Below are 24,013 nucleotides of genomic sequence, written 5' to 3' on the forward strand. Positions count from 1 at the left end.
AAAAAAAAAAAAAAAAAAAAAAAAAAAAAGAGTTCGGGACCAGCCTGGCCAACATGGCAAAACCCCATCTCTATTAAAAATACAAAAATTAGCTGGGCATGGTGGCACACACCTGTAGTCCCAGCTACTTGGAAGAATGAGGCAGGAGAATCACTTGAATCACGAGGGCAGAGGTTGTAGTGAGCCAAGATCACACCACTGCACTCCAGCCTGAGTGACAGAGAGAGATTGTCTCAAAAAATTAAAAAAAAAAAAAAATAATAATAATAAATAAAATCTACTATACCTTGCTAACTTAAAACTTTTTTTTTTAAGAGATAAGGGGAAAGATATTAAAAACAGACTAAAAAGAAACAAAAACAAGGCTGGGTGTAGTGGCTCATGCCTATAATCCCAACACTTTGGAAGGCTGAGGCAGGTGGATCACTCGAGGTCAGGAGTTTGAGACCATCCTGACTAACATGGTGAAACCCCATTTCTAAAAAAAAAAAAAAAAAAAATTAGCCAGGCATGGTGGTGCATGCCTGTAGTCCCAGCTACTCGTGAGGCTGAGGCAGGAGAATCACTTGAACCTGGGAGGTGGAGGTTGCAGTGAGCTGAAATCACATCACTGCATTCCGGGCTGGGCAACAGTGAGACTCCGTTTCAAAAAAAATAAAATAAACAAACAAACACAAAGAAACAAAAACATATATAAATGAACATACATAAATGTCTACCACATGTGATCAGAAGGAATAAGTAAATATGAGAATAAAACATTACAAAATCAGTTTACTGTACAGTATTAGCCCAGCGGTATATTTTTTAAAAAATAAACTTGCACCAATCAACACGAAATTTACTACCATAACTGGTTTAAACTACATAAAACCACCTTATAATGAATTTATATAATTCATACAGTCATAATTGCATGGTTCCAAGTAGAACAGATTCCAAAAAGTATGACTAATAGGAGAGGAAACAGTTGAGGGAAAACGTACCAGAGAAAAAAAGTCTTCCTAACACAGAAAGAAAAACATCACCTACACCAGGGAACAAATTTCAAAAAAGCTTTTTGGAATTAAACTCAGGTATGCATCACTGATGAGATTAAGAGATTTGCTTACATAATACCAAAAAGATGACAAGTTAAAATGGAATGCCATTAATAAAGGTGGTAAGCTTGAGATTACAACATATGTTGAAAGTTCATTCAAATGAGTGGCATTCTTTGCAAGTATAAGCAAGAGGCAGCTTTAGAAGTAAGAGCTGCTGTTTTTTCCTCTTTGTCAAGGGTAAAAAAATGAAATCATTCAATGTGACCTGCACCACAGATATTAATACCAAAAAAATCACCAACACGATACAGAAAATCCATGAATCCACAGAACTTAAGAAGATTCCATTCAACAGTTTGGTTTGCTGGCTGGGTCTTCCTGCTGAGAAAAAACTATCCTGCGGTGTAGATGACCAAACTAAATTACTAGGCCGTGGCCGGTCTCGGTGGCTCAGGCCTGTAATCCCAGCGTTTTGGGAGGCCACAGTGGGTGGATCACCTGAAGTCAGGAGCTCAAGATCAGCCTGGCCAATACAGTGAAACCCCACCTCTACTAAAAATACAAAAATCAGCCGAGTGCTGTGGCATGCACCTGTCATCCCAGCTACTTGCGAGGCTGAGGAAGGGGAATCACTTGAACCCAGGAGGCAGAGGTTGCCCTGAGCCGAGATCGCGCCACTGTACTCCAGCCTGGGTGACAAGAGTGAAATTCCGTCTCAAAATAATAATAATAATAAAAATAAAAAGTAATTAAAAATAAACAAAAAAATTTAAACACAAATCAAACAAAAACAATCCTATTGCTTAAGACACTTCTAGTGGGGTCTAGGGTTTTTTTGCAGAAAGAATTTTAACGGATACATTTGGAAACATTCTTATTCAGATTATGATTTACCAAATAGAAAAAGGATTGTAAAGGGAAAGAGAAATAAAAATTCTACCTTTTTGGGTACACATCCAACATTCACCTGGAAAAAAAAAAAGAGAGACTTTAACAATATTGAATTCAAACCATCAAACAAATCTGCAAGAAATGCACACTAAGCATCAAGCAAGGAGGCTTCCTTGGGTTCTAAGTCACAGTGTACTAAATTCTAGTTACTTTCTTTGTTAGAAAAAAGATAAGAACATTATTTTCCTTCTGTGATGAGGGAGAGAAGTTTATTCATCAGCATTTTCTCAAGGAAAGCAGAAAGACAGAGAAAGGACAATCCGTCCATCTGAGCAGCTAAGAGGACTTCTGGGGACAGTACTGCAGAATACATGGATAAACACCCAAGATGGGCCAGGCGTCGTAGTTCACACCTGTAATTCCAGCACTTCGGGAGCTGAGGCAGTTGGATTGCTTAAGCCCATGAATTCGAGATCAGCCTGGGCAACAAGCGAGACCACATCCCTACAAAAAAAATTAGCTGGGTGTGGTGGTGCATGCCTGTGGTACCAGCTACTCAGGAGGCTGAGGTGGGAGGACCACTTGAGCCCAGGAAGACAAGGCTGCAGTGAGTCATGATCATGATCATGCCAGTGCACTCCAGCCTAGGTGACAGTGCAAGACCCTGCCTCAAAAAAGAAACACACACACACACACACACACACAAAGGTTGAACACTGAGATACTGGTGAATACTCACCAGAAGCACAAAAATTTTAAGTACATGGCATGGAACTTGGGATGTTGATTAACCATTAGTAAAGAAACTTGAGAAAACCTAAATAAATATTAGATCTTATAAAATGACTTTAATTTATAACTACTTGGCATTTGGCCTAAAGAAGTAACCAAAGATGTAGAAAAGCAAAATGCACAAATGCACAGATTATATCATGTTATGTACAAATACATACTTGGTTACAATCATTTCCATTTCACTGTTAGTTAATATATAGAAAAATACTTACGGAATAAAAGTAGGAAAAGCAAGACCAGAAAACTACTTTTTTTTTTTTTTTTGAGACAGAGTCTCGCTTTGTTGCCCAGGCTGGAGTGCAATGGTGCAATCACAGTTCACTGTAATCTCTACCTCCCAGATTCAGGCAATTCTCCTGCCTCAGCCTCCCGAATAGCTGGGGCTGTAGATGTGCACCACCATGCCCAGCTAATTTTTGTATTTTCAGTAGAGATGGGGTTTTGCCATGTTGGCCATACTGGTCTCGAACTCCTGACCTTAGGTGATCCACCTGCTTCAGCCTCCCAAAGTGCCGGGATTACCGGCGTGAGCCACTGCGCCCAGTCAGAAAACTGCATTATTTTGTTTGTTTGGGTTTTTTTTGAGACTGAGTCTCACTATATCGTGCAGGCTGGAATACAGTGGCAAGATCTCGGCTTACTGCAACCTCTGCCTCCCGGGTTCAAGTGATTCTCATGCCTCAGCCTCCCGAGTAGCTGGAATTACAGGCACCTGCCATCCTGCCTGGCTAATTTTTGTATTTTTACTAGAGATGGAGTTTCACCTTGTTGGCCAGGCTGGTCTCAAACTCCTGACCTCAAGTGATCTACCCACCGTGGCCTCCCAAAGTGCTGGGATTACAGGCATGAGCCACCACGCCCAGCCGAAAGCTACATTTTTTAAAAGTAAAGATAACAGATAATTTAAATAATGAAATATTTTTCATCTGTCAGATGGGCAAAAATTTTAAAGATTGATTATAACTAGTGTTAGCAAACACATCCTGATTGGCCCAGCAATTCTACTTTTAGAGTAACCTAGAAAAGTAGTCACATATTATGCTCCTGTGTCCAAAGATGCATTTATAGGGATATTCCCTGAAGCTTGGTGATAATGGGTAACTACAGACACATTAAATATCCATCAGCAGGGAAGTATCAAATAAATTGTTATACATTGAGTCTGTGGAATATTCTGCAGCCATTTAAAAAGGGCAAGTTAGATTTCTATGCACTATATGGAAGGAGTCCTAACATATACTGTTATGCATCAAAAGAAAGTTGCAGAACAGTAGTTATGCCATGACCCAATTCGTATTTATATGTAGTATGTGTATGTGTATGTGTATATACATATATATATATATGGGTGTAAACACAATTTGGCTATACTCCAAGCAATCAACAGTGTTTCTCTGGAGAGGGAGAAAACTTTCACATTTTGTTTTATATTCTTTTTTTTTTTTTGAGACAGTCTTGCTCTGTCACTCAGGCTGGAGGGCAATGGCGCAATCTCAGCTCACTGCAACCTCTGCTCCCCAGGATCAAACAATCCCCCCTCCTCAGCCCCCGAGTAGCTGGGACCACAGGCGTTCACCACCATGCCTGGTATTTTTAGTAGAGACAGGGTCTCACCACGTTGCCCAGGCTTGTCTTAAACTCCTGAGCTCAAGTGATCCACCCGCCTTGGCATCCCAAAGTGCTGGGATTACAGGCATGAGCCACCGTGCCTGGATATACTTTTTAAAAAAAAAATAAAAAATATTTTTCTAAAAATACAGAGACAGGGTCTCACTATGTTGCCCAAGCTGGTCTCAAACTCCTGGGCTCAAGCAATCCTCCTAACTCGTTCTCCCAAAGGGTTGAGATTACAGGTGTGAGCCACCATACATGGTCTATATATGCTTTTTATTTTATTTTATAAATAAAAATTAAAACTACTTTACAAAAATAGAGACAAGGTCTCAGTATATTGCCCAGGCTGGTCTTGAACTCCTGAGATCAAGTGATTCTCCCGCCTCGGCCTCCCAAAGTGCTGGGATTATAGGCATGAGCCACCGCGCTTGGCCTGTATATGCTTTTGGAAAACAGTTTAATGATCACTCACCAAAATTCACAGGAGAATCTTAGATGTTTACAAGCAGCAATTATTCCACTATTCCTGCCAGCACCGCATCCTTCATGGCAGAGTGTCACAAGTAAAAGTTTCTGGCTGTTTCATAGAGTATCACAAGTAAAAGTTTCTGGTTGTTTCATCTACTTAAAACCAGATATAAGAAACAACCTAAGTCTTAGCAACTTTAGGCTTCAATATAAAATCACGAAAGCTCTCGGCACTTTAGGAGGCTGAGGCAGGAGGACTGCTGGAAGCCAGGAGTTCATGACCAGCCTGGGCAACAAAGCAAGACCCCATCTCCATAAAAAATAAAAAAAAGTTAGTTGAGCACAGTAGTGTGCCTGTAGTCCTAGCTACTCAGGACACTGAGGTGGGAGGGTCAAGAGTTCAAGGCTGCGGTCATGCCACTGCACTCCAGCCTGGGTGACAGAGCAAGACCCTATCTCCAAAAAAAAAAAAAAACTCTCTTGGAAAAGTTTTCTCTCTGAAAGCAGTTCCCCTGTCCAGAAGATGCTTACAGCCCACACATCTTCTTCCAACTGGCCAAGACAGTTAAAAACTTCAAAATGCCCCAATAGGTCCAAAAATTTAGTCAAGGCAAGTATCAGACAGGCTACACACTTTCTAGGTGTGACAAATCTCAGAGTTTTGAGAAAGACATTAAAGTCATCATGGAATCCTTGGAGGACTGAGATACTAAAGCACCAGTGCAGACGGTCTTAGAGGAAGTCTGGAACCAATACTTCTTCTGTCAGTAATAGGCCTTTCTAGACTTCAATCTAGAAGAAGATGATTTTTTTTGTGCTTTGAGTTAGGAATCTGTCCTTTTGATTTTAACTTCCTAACAGCTTCCCTCATATGTTTGGGTTGTAGTGGTGGCATTTCTCCCCACTTCTGACACACATCCAGTGCTTCTCCTACTACCTCCCAGACAAAAACCCTGGAAAGACCAGACACAGCAATAACAACATTCTGAGACATAGAGGTGCCACTGATGGACTGGATCAGCCTTTTGATGGCTGCCTTATGGAACACTGAGTAGCAATACATTTCATAATGGTTCAGCTGCTCCACAGAAAAAGAAGAAACTGCTGGGCGCAGTGGCTCATGCCTGCAATCCCTGCACTTTGGGAGGCCGAGGCGGGTAGATCACGAGGTCAGGAGTTCAAGGCCAGCCTGGCCAATATGGTGAAACTCCATCTCTACTAAAAATACAAAAATTGGCCAGGCATGGTGGTATGCACCTGTAATCCCAGCTACTCAGGAGGCTGAAGCAGGAGAATTGCTTGAACCCGGGAGGCAGAGGTTGCAGTGAGCCGAGATTATGCCACTGCACTCCAGCCTGGGCGACAGAGGAAAAAAAAAAAAAAAAAAAACAAAGAAAAAGAAAAAGAAGAAACCAGGATTTGCATCTTCTGAATCTCATCTTCATCTACTTTCTTTTCTTTGGTATCTATTTTCAGTTTTTTGGCTGCAGGAGTAAATAACGATGAGTTTTCCCTTTCAACTGTTGTTAAATTTGAGACATCCTGACTCTTGAGCTCGCTTTCCTTTTTTTTCAAGTCCGCATCTGCATCTCTATCGGTTTCCTCTGGGATTCCACCCATGTCGGTAGCCCCCAGATCCCCGGGAGCAGCGGCTGTCTCATCTGGCTCCCCTGTCTCTCCACCTTTGTCGGTGGATGACTCGCAGGCATTGTCCATCGCCAATAGGATTGGAGGGGAGAGGAGATCGCGGCGTTGTCAGAGGCAGGAGCTCGAAACCCCGAGCTACACAGACTCTATATGTTTTTTATACTGGGAAATAGTCATTTGTCACTTGTGTAATTGTTTTTAGACATTTATAAACCAGAATAACTAAAAATACACTAAAATGATTTAATTTGGGAAGTGGAATTTTGGTGAGTGACTCTTCAATCCTTCGTCTATAACACAATTATTCTTTTATATTAAAACGAATGCCTTCTAGACATAATTTAATTTAGGGGCTTGTAGCTCTGCCTATCATGACCATAGGAAACTAGACTGGCTTTCTGTTTGCCCCAGTAATACCAGCCTAGCTCTCATAATAGAATGCTTTCTAGGTATCCTTCTATGATGGATCCTGAACCACATACATACAAGCCAAGGCACTTCATACAAAAAGCTAAATTCAAAGAAACCTGCCCAAAGCTCATGAAGATCGCTAATGTTTGAAACAGATGGTCTTCCTGAACAGTAATCTTCTATTCCTTTAGTTGTTTCAAAATTCTAACAGCATACCTGCTACAATTTCATTATAATCCTATTACTTGTTATTATCCTGCACTGGGTTATTATAAAGGAATGAGTGATGGCCGGGTGCAGTGGCTCATGCCTGTAATCCCAGCATTTTGGGAGGTCGAGGCGGGCGGATCACTTGAGGTCAGGAGTTCGAAACCAGCCTGGGCAACATGGTGAAACCCCATCTCTATTAAAAATACAAAAATTAGCTGGGTGTGGTAGTGTACGCCTGTAGTCCCAGCTACTCGGGAGGCTGAGGCAGGAGAATCGCTTGAACCTGGGAAGTGGAGGTTGCAGTGAGCTGAGATCCGCCACTGCATCCAGCCAGGGCAACAGAGTGAGACTCCGTCTCAAAAAATAAAATAAAATAAAATAAAATAAAATAAAATAAAATAAAATAAAATAAAGGAATGAGTTATGTTTCCACACAGTCTCAAGTTATCAGTTACATGGGATTTTTTTTTTTTTCCTGGAAAGAGATAGGTCATACACTGTCAAGTTTTGGACTTGGATTTTTTTTAATGCAGTTATGCTACAATAAGAATACTAAAGGCAACAGAAACAGGGACTCATGGGATTGAGAAAAGGGTACAGAATTCAAGCTTCATAAAAGAATCAATACCTACAACAAGTGCAAGCACACTATTCAGAAAGTACTTCATACTAAAAATTAGAATAATTTATGGGCTGGGTGTGGTGGCTCATGCCTATAATCCCCATCCTTTGCGAGGCCGAAAAGAAAGATGATTGCTTGAGCCCAGGAGTTAGGGACCAGCCTGGGCAACATAGTGAGACCCTGAGACCCCATCTCCGCAAAAAATTAAAAAATAAAAAATTAGTTGGGCTTGGTGGTGCATGCCTGTAGTTCCAGCTATTCAGGAGGCTGAGGCAGGAGGATCTCTTGAGCCCAGAAGTTGAAGGCTACAGTAAGCTCTAATAACACCTACTGCACTCCAGCCTAGATAACAGAGCCAGACCCTACCTCTAAAAATAAATAATAACAATAATAATAATAATAATAAATGTATGGCTCTCTATCTAGAGTGCCCTTTCATCTGGCCAAGCTGAGGATATGCTATTTCTCAACCCCCAAGTACCTGACATTACTGGGATAAATAGAATAAGCCATTTTGAAGAGAGGAGGACGGCAGGGATTTCTTAATGGTAAGAGCAGAGAAAGGAGGTCGAAACTCTGTGGGAAGAACAACGCTGGTCCCATAATAGGAATGATTTTCTCTTCCAACCTGCCTTTTCCACTTATTTGGCAGGCAATGTGCTTCCCAGTGCCCTCCACCCACACCTTTATATCCTGCAGTTCACCATTTAAGTTTACTAAGTGGCTTCGACTAGGACAGACTCCAAAAGCAATTTTCCCAAAGATAGAGATTATTTGTCTGCTAAATAAATACTGCTGGTCCTCCAGCCACCGTTTCTTGTTTCCCAAGAATCATTAAAAGCAATCTAAGGGTGTCATAAAGCAGTCAATGTTCTAAACTACTCTCACATACCATGAGTTTATTCCTCATGTATATTTGAAGCTACTTTAAAGTTATTCAAGACTTCTTTTTTTAAGGTTTTTAAAAATATGTTTTTAAAGTTTTTTAAAAATATGTTTAATTTTAAAACATATTCTTTTTTTGGAATATGTTTCTTCAAAGTGCCAAAGTGGGCTTTCACTGGTGCCTGGTGTCTGTAACTCTTGTTTGTTTTTTAGAAGTTTCTGTCTTTTTCGCTTCTACATAGTCTTAGCTTGCAGTCATTCATTCAGAGGTACTGAGTAAGCACCCACTTGTGCCAGGCATTATGCAAGGTAAGGCACTAAACAGATACAGTCCCTGCTCTTGGGGACTGTATCAGTATCCTGGCCTACAGTGCCAGCCAGAGAGAGGCTCTGAGCCTATCCAAGATACTGACTCAAGGGGCAGCAGCAGAATCACCACATTCCCTAAAATTGAAGAGCACTGGGCCAGAAGCCAGAGGAAGAGGATGGTGGAAAATTGTGGCCTTGCTGGGTCACAGGAGCTATGCCCCAGCACAACACTTTGGGGCCTGGGGCACTGGTTGAAAGGAAGCCTATGACCCTGAAATGCCACTGTCCTATTTTGGCAGCTCCTGTGAACAGGCCTCCAGGGATTTCCACTGCTTTTAGAGAACTATTTACATGCAAGCAACATGATATGACTTCAGCACCTCTGACTTGGAAGGAATGAAAAGCACAGTTAGGCTGGGAGTGGTGGCTCATGCCTATAATTCCGGCACTTTGGGAGGCCAAGGCAGGTGGATCGCTTGAGGCCAGGAGTTCAAGATGAGCCTGGGCAATATGGTGAAACACCATCTCTAGAAAAAATACAAAAATTAGCCAGATGTGATGTGTGAGCCTGCAGTCCCAGCTACTGGGGAGGCTGAGGCAGGAGGATCACTTGAGCTTGTAGGTCAGCGCTACCGTGAGCTGAGATAGCACCACTACACTCCAGCTTGGGCAACACAGTGAGACCCTATCTCAAAAAATACACACACACACACTTAGTTCCACTGAGAGCTGGGGAGGCCAGGGGTGAAAAGCTGGCATGGTCTGGCTTACCCATCTCCTCTGCTGCTCCCTTCTCTTTCCCCATTTTTTTTTTTTCCAATTTCTTACAAATTAGAGAGAGAGGCTGGGCATAGTGGCTTACACCTGTAATCCCAGCACTTTGGCAGGCTGAAGTGGGCAGATCACCTGAGGTCGGGAGTTCAAGACCAGCCTGACCAATATGGAGAAACCCTGTTTCTACTAAAAATACAAAATTAGCTGGGCGTGGTAGCACATGCCTGTAATCCCAACTACTTGGGAGGCTGAGGCAGGAGAATTGCTTGAACCCGGGAGGTGGAGGTTGCCGTGAGCAGAGATCACGCCATTGCACTCCAGCCTGGGCAACAAGAGCGAAACTCCATCTCAAAAAAAAAAAAAGGAAAAAACCAAACAAACAAATTAGGGACAGGGTCTTACTATGTTGCCCAGGCTGGTCTCAAAATCCTGGGCTCAAGCAATCCTCTTACCTTAGCCTCCCAAAGGTTGGAATTACAAGCATGTGCCACTGCATTTGGCCTTCTTTCCCCTTTCTCTAGCTCAGGGGTCCCTGTCCCCCAGGTGCCTATTAGGAACCAGGCTGCACAGCAGGAGATGAGTGGCGGGCAAGTGAGCGAAGCTTCATCTGTATTTATAGCTGCTCCTCATCGCTGGCATTACTGCCTGAGCGCCACCCACCTCCTTTCAGATCAGTGGCGGCATTAGATTCTCATAGGAGCACGAACCCTATTGTGAACCGCGCATGCAAGGGATGTAGGTTGCACACTGCTTATGAGAATCTAATGTCTGATGATCTGTCACTGTCTCCCATCACCCCCAGATGGGACCAACTAGTTGCAGGAAAACAAGCTCAGGGCTCCCTCTGAGTGTACATTATGGTGAGTTGTATAATCATTTCATTATATATTACAACGTAATAATAATAGAAATAAAGTGCACAATAAATGTGATGCAGGCTGGGCGTGGTGCCTCAAGCCTGTAATCCCAGCACTTTGGGAGGCGGAGGCAGGCAGATTACCTGAGGTCAGGAGTTCAAGACCAGCCTGGCCAACATGGTGAAATCCCATCTCTACTAAAAATACAAAAATTAACCAGGTGTGGTGGTGGGTGCCTGTAATCCCAGCTACTTGGAAGGCTGAGGCAGGAGAATCGCTTGAACCTAGGAGGCAGAGGCTGCAGTGAGCCTTCAAGGTCATGCCATTGCACTCCAGTCTGGGCAACAAGAGTGAAACTCCGTCTCAAAAAAATATAAATAAATAAATAAATGTTATTCACTTCATTCCTCAATCATCCTGAAACCATCCACCCAACCCCTGGTCCGTGGAAAAATTGTCTTCCACAAAACTGGTTCCTGGTGCCAAAAAGGTTAGGGTCAGCTGCTCTAGCTGACCTGTGCATCAGGTTGTCAGAGGAGCACAGGCCTCAAGTCAGACAGATAGGAATTTGACTCTCAGCTCTCCCATTTAGTGGCTAGAGGTGGGTGAGTTTCCAAATTTCTCCTAGCTCAGTTAAGGAAATAATGCTTCCATTTGGAGATTTTGAGCAGGTCAGGGGTAAGGTATATAAAGCATCTATTTCTAGTCTATGATAGATGTGATGGTGACTTTGACACCTCTGAATTATTTCTGCGTCTGCTGGCTCCTCACATGCACAAAAGGCACACGGAAAGGAGGAGATAAATTCCCCAGGCGCCTTCCTACCTAAAACACATCAGCTGATCACAAAGGAAGTTTGCCTCCCAGACTGGAGCATTATCCAGATAAGTTCTCAGGGCTCTGGCTGCCCAGAGTTGTACATTGCTAAGACCCTAAGCATACAACACTGGCAGATGCCCTAATTCTCCAGGTGGGCATTAATGAGGGAGAAGAAACAAGTTTCTTTTATTTTCTTTTTTTCCTTGAGACAGAAAATCTGTCACCCAGATTGGAGTGTGCAGTGGCACAATCTCAGCTCACTGCAACTTCTGCCTCCCGGGTTCCAGTGATTCTCAGCCTCCCGAGTAGCTGAGATTACAGGCACACACCACTATGCCCTGCTAAGGTTTTTTTATTTTTCGCTTTGTTTTGAGATGGAGTCTTACTCTTGTTGCCCAGGCTGGAGTGCAGTGGCACAATCTCGGCTCATCGCAACCTCTGCCTCCTGAGTTCAACCAATTCTCAAGCCTGAGCCTCCCAAGTACCTGGGATTACAGGTGCCTGCCACCACACCCAGCTAATTTTTTTTTTTTTTTTTTTTTTTTTTTTGAGACGGGGTCTCACTCTGTCATCGGGCTGAAGTGCAGTGGTGCGATCTCGGCTCACTGCAACCTCCGCCTCCTGGGTTCAAGCGATTCTCCTGCTTCAGCCTCCCGAGTAGCTGGGACTACAGTCATGTGCCACCACGCCCAGATAAATTTTTTATTTTTATTTTTTTTATTTTTAGTAGAGACAGAGTTTCACCGTGTTAGCCAGGATGGTCTCGATCTCCTGACCTCATGATCTGCCCACCTCGGCCTCCCAAAGTGCTGAGATTACAGGCATGAGCCACCATGCCTGGCCAGTTTTTGAATTTTTAGGAGAGATGGGGTTTCACCATGTTGACCAGGCTGGTCTCAAACTCCTGGCCTCAAGTGATCCACCCACCTCGGCCTCCCAAAGTGCTGGGATAACAGGTGTGAGCCACTGCACCCAGCTAAGAAACAAATTTCACAGGCTGTTCAGTAAACACATCATCAAGGAGACTCCTGTAACTCAGCCTCCCTTTCCCAACCGATGATCCATTCCTGAGAGCTTCCTCTTCCAACCAATCCAGTGTTCAGAATCCCAATCAGCGGGCCTGCTGGCATTAGCTTACAGTGAGGACAGGGCCCCCCCTCCAAGGAGGGACTGAGCAGGTATACAGTCTGGTGACAACAGGTGACAAAATTCAGAAGCTTCACCATTTTTCCTAGGGCCTGCCTCGTTACCTTCAATCCTGCCTAGCCAGGTAGAAACTTCACATTGCCCATGTTGGCAGTAAAACAAGAACTTGGTTAATTTGCAGTTGCACCTGCCAAGATAAATCATCTGTGTTCAATAGTGAACTTCTGGCTGGGTGTGGTGGCTTACGCTGTAATCCCAAAACTTTGGGAGGTGAGGCGGGAGGACTGCTTGAGCCCAGGAGTTAGAGACCAGGCTGAGAAACATAGTAAGGCCTCGTCTCCACAAATAAAAAATTTAACAATTAGCCGGGTGTGGTGTTGCACGCCTGTAGTCCCAGCTACACGGCAGGCTGAGGTGGGAGGATCGTTTGAGCACAGGAGTTTGCAGCTGCTGTGAGCTATATTGCACCACCGCACTCCAGCCTGGGTGACAGAGCAAGACCCTGTCTCAAAAAAAAAATTGTTAACTTTCTTCCTCTGGTTCCCCTAAACCCCCCACCACAGAATTGCCTAGTTTCCTCCCTCTGTCATCCTTCTTTTCTGCCTAAAATCTAATTCAAGACTAGAATGAGAGAACTACTTAGAAAACAGACGAGTCATAATTTCCAAAGCAAAACACTATTGATTCATCAACTCAATTCTTTCAGCAACTATATATTGAGTACTTGCTATGTGCAAAACACTGTTCTAGGGGCTTCAACTAGACTGATGACTTAAACAGATAAAGATCCCTGTCTCTATTGCATTTCATCTGCTTTACACCAACCATGACTAAATATAATGCTGTCCAGATACGGCCCTGCCCCTAGCACATATTCGCTATTCAACATCCATGTCTCCACCTTCAAAGTCTTTTTTTCATTTCAGATGGTTAGTTCAGAGGGGCATCAAGCTTGAGAAAGAAAGAAAAAAGAAAAGCACTCTGTGTAAAGCAGAATCTAAAGCAAGAAAATCAATGGATACATTTGCAAGAGATATTCACAAAGGCTGTTTTTGTTCAATTCTTAACTAAGTAAAATATTAGATTAACCTGAACCTTCCAGTCTCAGGAAATCACCCGATTTTTAAAAAGTGTGACTGGGTGCAGTGGCTCACACCTGTAATCCTAGCACTTTGGCGAGTCAAGACTGGAGGATCCTTTGAGCCCAGGAGTTTGAGAGGAGCCTGGACAACACAGTGAGACCTAGTCACCCTAAAAAATAGCCCGTAGTCTCAGCCAGTTGGGAAGCTGAGGCAGGAGGATCACCTGAGCCCAGGATATTGAGGCTGCAGTGAGCCATGATCGTGCCACTGCACTCCAGCCTGGGCGACAGAGTGAGACCTTGTCTCAAAAAACAAAAAAAAAAACAATTTTTTAAATAAAAAGAATTGTTACTCTGCGGCATTCACGGAGAACAATAAATAGTTTTGTGAGACAACTCTTCTGGGATGTCAGTCCCCACTATTACCTGATGCCCACCATCTCCTGTTCCCCCCAGAAGAAAAGGACCTGGGACCTCTACATCCTATTAGGCTAGTGCAAAAGTAACTGCAGTACTATTTAATGTTGCAACACCTAGTGAATAGAAGGTAATGATTTGTCACTGATTGGAATCCACTTACAAATGCCAAAGTGGGCTGGGCATGGTGGCTCAGGCCTGTAACCCCAGCACTTTAGGAGGCCGAGGCAGGCAGATCACTTGAAGTCAGGAGTTTGGGACCAGCTTGGCCAACATGGCAAAACCCTGTTTCTACTAAAAATACAAAAATTAGTCAGGTGTGGTGGCATGCAGCTGTAATCCCAGCTACTCAGGAGGCTGAGGCAGGAGAACCACTTGAACTCGAGAGGTAGAGGTTGCAGTGAGCCGAGATCGTGCCACTGCACTCCAGCCAGGGTGACAGGGTGAGACTTTGTGTCAAAAAAAAAAAAAAAGCCAAAAGGTGTCAGTATTTCCATATCATTCCTGTAGTTTCGCTCTATAAAAAAATTCTTGGATTCTTGGCCAGACACGGTGGCTCATGTCTATAATCTCAGCACTTTGGGAGGCCAAGGCGAGTGGATCGGTTGAGGTCAGAAATTCGAGACAAGCCTGGCCAACATGGTGCAACCTCATCTCTACTAAAAAAAAAAAAAAAAAAAAAAAAAATTAGCTGGGCATGGTGATGCGCCCCTGTAGTCCCAGCTACTCAGGAGGCTTGGCAGGAGAATCACTTGAACCCAGAGGGTCAGAGGTTGCAGCGAGCCGAGATGGCACCACTGCACTTCAGCCTAGGCAACAGCCAGATTCTGTCTCAAAAAAAAAAGCATTCTCTGCGGTTACTTTTCAAAGTATGTTTTACAAAGAAATAGACACCCCGAAGGATTCAGAGGCAGTCTTTCTTTTCCTAGCCCTGCAGATTTAGTGGGTTTTGAGGCAGATGGCAAAGCAACAGTATACAAAGACTAGTACAAAAAAACTAAGCAGTCAACAAGGTAAGTTAAAAGCCAAATTTCAACAATAGCATTTGCTTGCTTTAGCCCCACCCTTTATGGCCACTCCTTTATTTGTCACTTATGAACATGAGTGGGCCCCATTCTATGAAATTCTAAACCCAGGAGACACATTAGGGTACCTTTCCATTTCGGAGGGCTATCTGTCAATATTGCAGGAACTGATGACAGAGTTCCTTTAAACTGACCTCCTTTTAGTAAATTACATTAATAATGCACGTTCAGGCCGGGCACGGCGGCTCATGCCTATAATCCCGGCACTTTGAGAGGGTGAGGTGGGAGGACTGCTTGAGCTCAGGAGTTCGAGACCAGCATAGGCAGCGAAGCAAGACCTTATCGCTACTGAAAATTTAAAAAATCAGCCGGGGCATGGTGGTGGCCATGTGCCTGTGGTCCTGACTACTGGGGAGGCTGAGGCGGGAGGATCACTTGAGCTTGGGAGTTCAAGGTTGCAGTGAGCTATGATCGTGCCACTGCACTCCAGCCTGGGTGACACAGTGAGACCCTGTCTCAAAAAAAAAAAAAAGAAAAGAAAAGAAAAAGGAAAAGCGTATCCAGTGTTCAGCTTTCTCAGGGTATAGACATCATAATATCAAAGTACACCACTTCCAAGTGAGGTTATAATTTACATGTTGCTGGGTAATTGTTTTCAGCCTAGATGAACAATGATTCACTGAGCAGCCTGTTGTTCACGGATCTTTCAAAGCCCCTACTTCTCTCCCCCGCAGGCCTCTCCAACTGGGGCTATGCAGCACAGTTCACTGTGACTTGTCGATCTGAACTTTTGTCACATGATCAACCCTCACTACCCAACTCTCACTGGTGAGAACTACCCGCCAAAACCACAGGAACCTGGTTATTCTTATCACAGAATCAGTACACTCAGCAGGAACCCAGGACCGCAAGCTCCCCAGGCCCTGGGGCAAAGGGAGCGGCAATTCAGAAAGAACTTTTCCTTAAGCTGACTCTCCCAACACCTGTGTAGGCAGAGAAGCGAACCACAGAGGCAAAGCTCCCAGAAGGCTCTAATTCACTTTGGCTTTGGATGATCTTTGCACTTCTCTCCAGTCTACACGTGATCATGAGAGAAGCAATTTATTTAACCTTTTGGAGTCTTCAAATACTGAATTCAAGCAAGGCTCAGTGATATCTACCTGCAGAAGCAGCTAGTCAGGAGGCTGAGGTGGGAGGATCTCCTGAGCCCACGAGTTTGAGGCTACAGTGAGCTGAGATCACACCACTGCACTCCAGCCTGGGAAACAGAGGGAGACCCTGTCTCTTAAAAATGAAACAACACGCCAGACGTGGTGGCTCATACTTGTAATCCCAGCACTTTGGGAGGCCGAGGCAGGCGGATCACTTTAGGTCAGGAGTTCGAGACCAGCCTGGCCAACATGGTGAAACCTCATCTCTACTAAAAATACAAAAAATTAGCCAGTCATGGTGGCGTGCACCTGTAGTCCCAGCTACTCACGAGGCTGAGGCACAGGAATTCCTTGAACCCAGGAGACGGAAGTTGCAGTGAGCCGAGATCACCCCACTGCACTCCAGTCTGGGCGACACAGCAACACACACACACACACACACACACACACCCAGGTCTGCTGGGACCTAGTACAGGAGGCTGGTCCAAAACAATGGCCTCCCATAAACTTTAACAGTTGAACAATTAAATGAAGGAACACTGATAAAACAATGAAAATCCAACCAATTTCACTACCTGTAAATGACCCCTGCTAGACACACATTCTAATTTGAACCTTCCGTGTGAGTTCATTCACCACAACTTTAAAATTTCCCCAAGCTTTAGAAATTAATGGATTTTATTTAGGAAAGAACTCATAGGAGAACCAATCTTAAACTTCTGCCGTGCACAGTGATTCACACCTGTAATCCTAACACTTTCAGAGACCAAAGCAGGAGGATTGCTTGAGTCCAGGAGTTCAATACCAGCCTGCGCAACGTAGTGAGACCCTATCTCTATAAATTAAAAGAAAAAGAAAAAGTAAAAGAAAGACAAACTTCTATTGGGCATCGCCAAGGGTGAGATCTCAATCCTATGGCTTACTACAAAACTACTTTCACGGAGTCACTGGTTTGCTCAAACCCGCCCCCAGTTCACTGTGTGTCCAGAAACTCCGCATTTTTCAAACCACAACCTACCTATCAGCTTCTCATCTCTTATTTCTATTAAAGAGACAGCCTTTGCTCCAAATCTGATTACACAACATATCCCGTTTCCATGCCTAGGCCTGGGACCCATCTTTTGAGGTTCCGAATGTCAAAGAATACTACCCAACCCCCCACCTTTTTTTTTTTTTCTTTTCTTTTCTTTTTTTGAGACAGAATCTCACTCTGTTGCCCACACCGGAGTGCAGAGGCATGATCTTGGCTCACGGCAACCTCTGCCTTCTGAGCTCAAGTGATTCTCGTGTCTCAGCCTCCCAAGTAGCGTGTGCCACCAGGCCCAGCTAATTTTTGTATTTTTAGTAGAGACGGGGTTTCACTGTGTTGGCCAGAATGGTCTCAAACTCCTAGCCTCAAGTGATTCACCCACCTCAGCCTCCCAAAGTGCTGGGACCACAGGCGTGAGCCACTACGCCCGACCCCATCTTTACAGGTCCCGAAAGATACCATCTCCTTCATGAAATCTTCCCATGGTGCCCACACATAAATGATCACTTCAACTATTCTCTGGACTACCATAATTTCTTATTACTTGCAGCAATTAACACAAACCACTCCCCTTCAGGGTTGACTGTCCGTATTTTGTCTTCCCCACTGCAAACCAAAATGTGATTGAGGCAGGTCTCAATCTATAGAGATTTATTTAGCCAAGGTTGAAGATGCACGTGGGAAAAAATACAGAACACAGGAGTACCTATGACCTATGCTTTTTCCAAAGGAGGTTTTGGGAATGTTAGCATTTAAAGGGGAATGAACAAGGAGGAGGAAAAAGAAACGAGAGGAGGATAGTCAGTAACACAAATTATTACATTTTTTTTTTTTTTTGAGACTAAGTGTCACTCTATTGCCCAGGCTGGGGTGCAGTGGCATGATCTCGGCTCACTGCAACCTCCGCCTCCCAGGTTCAAGCAATCCTCCTGCCTTAGGCTCCCAAGTAGCCAGGATTACAGGTGCCTGCGCCATGCCCAGCTAATTTTTGTATTTTTAGTAGAGACGGAGTTTCACCATGTTGGCCAGGCTGGTCTCGAACTCCTGACCTCAGGTGATCTGCCCACCTGGGCCTCCCGAAGTGCTGGGATTATGGGAGTGAGCCATCACGCCCAGTCTAGATGGCTACATTCTTGTGAGGTTCTTATGAGGCTCAGCAAATCTACATTTTACATAAGATAAAGTGAAAACAGGGAGTAGAGGAAATGAGGCTATGACATGGGATTGTGAAATTACAGCTGTCTGTTTGGGAACAAAAGGAAAAGCAGTTTTTGCATGATTCAGTTCCCAAACCGAACTTTCCCTATGGCATAGTTTGGGGTTCCAAGATTTTTTTCTTTCACAACCACAAAATTCCTTAAGGGAAGGGACATGTCTCACAAATGATTATATCTACCATTTTCTCCCTACCCGTCCCCAATCCAAGCACTTAAAATACAAAAAATGGGACAGGAGTGGTGGCTGATGCCTGTAATCCCAGCATTTGGGGAGGCCAAGGCAGGCCAACTGCTTAAGCCCAGGAGTAAGAGACCAGCTTAGGTAACATGGCAAAACCCTGTTTCTAAAAAGATAAAAAAAAATGAAAACAGGCCAAGTGCAGTGGCTCACACCTGTAATCCCAGCACTTCGGGAGGCCAAGGTGAGTGGATCACGAGGTCAGGAGTTCAAGACCAGCCTGGCCAACATGGTGAAACCCGTCTCTACTAAAAATACAAAAATTAGCTGGGTGTGGTGGTGGGCACTTGTAATAGCTACTTGGGAGGCTGAGGCAGGAGAACTGCTTGAACCCGGGAGGCGGAGTTTGCAGTGAGCCGAGATTACACCACTGCACTCCAGCCTGGGTGACAGAAAAAGACTCCATCCAAAAAAAAATAAATAAATAAATAAATAAATAAAATTTAAAAAATAAAAAATTAGCCAGATGTGGTGGCTCATACTGGTAATCCAAGCACTTTGGGAGGCCAACGTGGGTGGATTAGCCAAGGTCAGGAGTTTGAGACCAGCCTGGCCAACATGGCGAAACCCCATCTCTATCAAAAGTACAAAAACTAGCTGGGCATGGTGGCATGCACCTACATTCCCAGCTACTCGAGAGGCTGAGACAGGAGACTTGCTTGAACCCAGGAGGTGGAGGTTGCAGCGAGCCCAGATTGCACCATTGTACTCCAGCCTGGGTGACAGAATGAGACTCCCTCTCAAAAAAAAAAAAAAAAAAATCGTAACAGGAAGGTAAAGTGGGTGAACCTCTGAAGCTAAGCAGAGAAAGAGGAAGAGAAAAATGTGGCAAGCAGAACCGAAGGGAGCAGTGATCAAGTACTCTCACGAGGTGTGGGAGGGGGCACTTAGTGGGACCCCACAATCTGCCTTCTGGAGAGACAGACTTCCAACCTTCAGTCTGGACTATGGTGTCAAAGTGCAAGTTGATAATTAACAAGGATTTTCCCTTCCTCTTCATCTCCATGTTCATTTTTTAAAAAGGGCACTTAACAATGAAGTCAGCCTTTTCATAATTGTCAAGTTCTAGTTTCATTCATTGCACAAGTGCTTATTGAGCAAGGGATTTTAAGCTGATAAGAGACACACAAACATAGAAGCCCATCCCTGTCCTTAAGAAGTTCCCAATTTGACATAATTTAAATATTAATCTCCAAAGGAATTTAGAGAACCTATCCCGAATCACAGGTTCCTCTTGGATACAGCATTTTAATCGTCAACACCCAAATCTTGTGATAGAAAAGGGTGGGCACACCAATAACTTGGAAACAACATTTATTTTTAGGATGAATGCAGTGGCTCAGGCTTGTAATCCTAGCACTTCGGGAGCCTGAGGCGGGAAGATAGCTTGAGTCCAAGAGTTTGAAATCAGCAGGGGCAACATAGCGAGACCCCCATCTCTACAAAAAATAATAATAATTAACTGGGCGTGGTGGTTCGCCCCTTGTAGTTCCAGCTACTCAGGGGCCTGAGGCGGGAGGATCTCTAGAGTCGGGGAGTTGGAGGCTGCAGTGAGCTATGATGGCCACTGCACTCTATCCTAGGTGACAGGGCAAGACCCTGTCTCAAAAAACAAACACACACAAACAAAAACCTTTATTTTCAAAAATTATGAATTTTGTAAATCTCAGGATTTACATCCCTCTGCTTTGCAATCCACATGAAACCAAGACAAAACAAAAGCTCTGAGAACTCACCTAATCAAGGTCGCCTTGGCTGCAATTCAGATCACCTGAAAATCCCAAAGCCCAGGCTACAACTCAGACCAATTAAGTCGGGAATCCAGGTACCCTCAGGTGATTCGAATGTGCCAAGGTTGACAACAACCGCTATAAATCATGCTGCCCTTGAAACGGGAGAACCAGGATCTACATTCTTCAAGAGTACCCTCCATCACCAACGACAGCGTCACCCTCGTCCCTACACACAGGCCACCAGCAGTGCTCCCAGATGCAGTTTTGTGTTTGACGCGGTCAAGCATAGAATCCAATCCTCTCCCACTTGGACAAGTGAGGATGGAGGAAGGTTAATCTAACCCGCCCTGGCCATGGTCAATATCGCATCCGTGCGGAAGCAGACGCTGGCTCGGCTTTGGGGGCCGCAGAGAAGCCCCTGGATGCTTCTCTCTTCTCCACCTGCTGGGGTCCCGGCTTCGGAATGGGGAGTTGCGGGGATGGAAAAGAGGAAAGCGCAGCTCCGGGAGACGGGATCGCCATAGGAACGAGCACAGGCTGTCTCCCGAAAGGCCGAGACAAAGCGGCGCCCCCCGACCGAACAAACGGCGGTACTCACGCAAGTGCCACCCAGCTTGTGGCTCTCCACCACGGCGGCCCTGGCGCCCAACTCGGCAGCCCTGCGCGCGCTGGCCAGCCCCCCCGAGCCGCCCCCGATCACCAGGTAGTCATAGGAGGCCACGGCGCCAGGGGCGGGCGGCGGGCCCTGCGGCTGCGGCTCCTGCCTGCAGGCCATGGCACGGGAGAGGGCGCGCGTGACGGCCGCGGGCTCAAGCAGAGGCAGCTGGAAGCCTGGGGAGGCGCGCGCCGTCCGCCGCCAGCTCGGCCCCGCGCCGACGCTCAGGGCTCGGGTGAGCAGGGCCATGCACGCGGAAGTGGCGCGCCGAGGGGGGCGGGCGGCCCGGGGGCGGTCCCCGGGGAAGGGGGGCGCGGGCCTCCGGCAAGCGCTGCCTCACGGTGACTAAGCACGCGCCCGCCGCTAGGCGAGACCCAGGAGGGTGCCCAGAGTCGGGGCCGCCTCCCTGTTCCCCGCCCCGGTGGCGGAGCCTGAGGGGTTTCTCCGCCTCCGTCCTCACCCTGGCACCTGGATCCCGAGCGGCGCCTGCAGCGTGTAGCTTTCTGAAGTCCGGTGGAGCGAGGCGGGGGACGGTGAACGTCCTCTCGTCCTCTCGTTTCAGCTGTGTTTTCCCGAGCTGGCCCCCTGGGGAGTTGCCAGTGCACCGGCTTCTCCAGGAAGAAAAAGTTGCCTCTATTCGGGGGGTTGTTTCTCCAGGTTTGTTCCAGAGACCACTTTTGATTGTTGTTTTTTCTTTGAGACTGGGTCTCACTCTCCCCCAGGCTGGGGTGCTGTGATGTGATCTCTGCTCATTGCAGCCTCCACCTCCCGTGTTCAAGCAGCGATCCTCCCGCCTCAGCCTTCCCAGTAGCTGGGACTACAGGTGTCCGCCACAGCTCCCAGTTAATTTTTTGTTGTTGTTTTTTGTAGAGATAGGGGCTCGCTATGTTACCAGGCCTAGTATGGAACTCTTGGCCTCAAGCGATTCTTTCACCTTGGTCTCCGAAAATGCTAGGATTACAGGTGCCAGATACCGTGCCCGGCCTTATTTTCCTTTTAAAGTCAGGGGTCTCGAACTCCTGTCCTAGGCTCAAGAGATCCTTTGGCCTCAGCCTCCTGAGTAGCTGGGATTACAGGCGTGCATGTGCCCAGCTGGGAACTACATTTTGACCAACACTGTTTCTTGCCTTCAGGTGACTCTTAAATTTGAGAAACATTGGAATAGTGGATTAATTCGGAGTAGCGGTTTTTGTGATTCACAGATGAAGCACAGAGAAAAGGATAGAGATGGAGACACAAAAACATGACCTCCCAAGCTGTAGAGACTGATGTCTCGTTTGGGAATATCTACAACTACCAACTGCACAACAAAGTAGTAAGTGCAGCTTCGAATTTGTCTTGTGGTAGGCCACAATCCTGTGCCCACAAGGACCGTGCACAGGTCATCCGAGCACACAGCTGAGCCCGGTAGGCAAAGGAAGGAAGGTCCAGGTCACAGGGCAGCGAGGCCCAGCACAATGAGGGAGAGTGGGAACATACCACACCCCAATTAGAATGGGATCCAATTCTTTTACAAAAATTTTTTTCTGATTACAAAATGTAAGGGAAGAAGGGAAAGTTCTTCCTTCCTACAGACTGACATGTAATAAATGGAGACGGAACACAGAAAAAACACCATTTTGGACTGGGTGCAGTAACTCACACCTGTAATCCCAGCACTTTGGGAGGCTGAGGCAGGAGGATTCCTTAAGCCCACGAGTTCGAGACCAACCTGGGCAACATAGGGGAGTTCCTCATCTCCACAAAAAAATTAAAAATTAGCTGGGTGTGGTGACATACACCTGTAGTTCCGACTACTCTGGAGGGTGAGGTGAAAGGATCACTTGAACCCAGGAATTCAAGGTTACAGTGAGCTATGATTGCACCACTGCACTCCAGCTTGGGTGACAGAATGAGACACTGTCTCTTTAAAAAAAATTTTTTTCTTTCAAACACTAGAGGATGTCAGGCACAGTGGCTCATGCCTGTAATCCCAGCACTTTGGGAAGGGAAGCCACAGGAGGAGGATCGCTGGAGCCCAGGAGTTCGAGACCAGCATAGGCAACATAGTAAGACCTGGTGTCTACAAAAAATTTAAAAATTAGCCAGGTGTGGTGGTGCACACCTGTAGTCCCAGCTACTCAGGAGGCTGAGGTAGCAGATCACTTGAACCCAGGAGGTTGAGGCTGCAGTGAAATGTGATCACACCACTGTATTCCAGCCTGGGCGACAGAGACGCTGTCTCAAAACCCCACTGGACAAATATAGGTGATTTCTATGAAGACACCATGAAATATTTCTCAAAATAATAAGCCCATAATTAATATGTATGGAGCTAAGCACTGTGCTAAGAGCTTTATATGTTATCCTCCCTCAACCCAATAAATACTGTCATTGTCTCCATTTTATAGATGTGGACACTGAGGTCCAAAGAGGTTAAATAACTTGCATAAGATTAAACAGTTGGTGACTTGTGGATGTTTTTCTAGCATAGTCAAATAAAAATTCTGTAATGATAAAAAATTAAAAAATTAAACAACTGGTGAATGGCAGAGCAGGAATTCAAATCCTGAAGGCCTAACTCAGAAGCCTATTAACCATTATTAGAAAGAAACCATCACTGAGTATGTCTTAAGGTGAAAATAAAAGACCAGCTTGGGCAACAGAGGAAAACCCGGTCTCTGCTAAAAATACAAAAATTAGCCAGAGTGGTACCTGTAGTCCCATCCACTCAGGAGGCTGAGACATGAGACATGAGACTTGAACCCAAGAGGCCATGGTTGCAGTGAGCTGAGATGGCACCACTGCACTCCAGCCTGGGCAACAGAGTGAGACTCTGTCTCAAAAAAAAAAAAGGAAAAAGGAAAAACGACGCCGAGCTCAGTGGCTCATGCCTGTAATCCCAGCACTTTGGGAGGCCAAGGTGGGTGGATGACTTGAAGTCAGGAGTTCAAAACCAGCCTGGCCAAAACAGTGAAACCCCTTCTCTACTAAAA

At 45.4% G+C, this 24,013-nt stretch overlaps 2 protein-coding genes across 3 annotated transcripts in view; both read right to left on the reverse strand.

Moving 5' to 3' along the window:
* The window catches only part of GSR (glutathione-disulfide reductase), a 59,041-nt gene extending 37,590 nt beyond the window's left edge, over window positions 1-21,451 (reverse strand). The window contains exons 1-2 of the mRNA XM_026453977.2: window positions 20,982-21,451; window positions 1,984-2,010 (exon numbers count right to left, since the gene is read on the reverse strand). Coding sequence (XP_026309762.1) covers window positions 1,984-2,010; window positions 20,982-21,287 — 333 coding nt within the window. The 5' untranslated portion in view covers window positions 21,288-21,451. The remainder of the gene's footprint in view (window positions 1-1,983; window positions 2,011-20,981) is intronic.
* On the reverse strand, window positions 5,504-7,004 carry LOC111544154 (transcription initiation factor TFIID subunit 11-like). Of its 2 annotated transcripts, XM_023214617.2 has the most exons (3): window positions 6,225-7,004; window positions 5,825-5,928; window positions 5,745-5,748 (listed from the first exon to the last, which is right to left on the reverse strand). In XM_023214617.2, exons 1-3 carry the CDS (start codon window positions 6,525-6,527, stop codon window positions 5,745-5,747), a joined length of 411 nt encoding a protein of 136 aa, XP_023070385.1. In that variant the 5' UTR covers window positions 6,528-7,004. The 2 variants fall into 2 exon arrangements, with proteins under 2 accessions (XP_023070384.1, XP_023070385.1); XM_023214616.2 differs by having other exon boundaries at window positions 5,504-5,928.
* Window positions 21,452-24,013: the final 2,562 nt, after the last annotated feature.

Source organism: Piliocolobus tephrosceles, chromosome 7 (genome assembly GCF_002776525.5).
Source record: "Piliocolobus tephrosceles isolate RC106 chromosome 7, ASM277652v3, whole genome shotgun sequence".
NCBI classification, from domain to species: Eukaryota; Metazoa; Chordata; class Mammalia; order Primates; family Cercopithecidae; genus Piliocolobus; species Piliocolobus tephrosceles.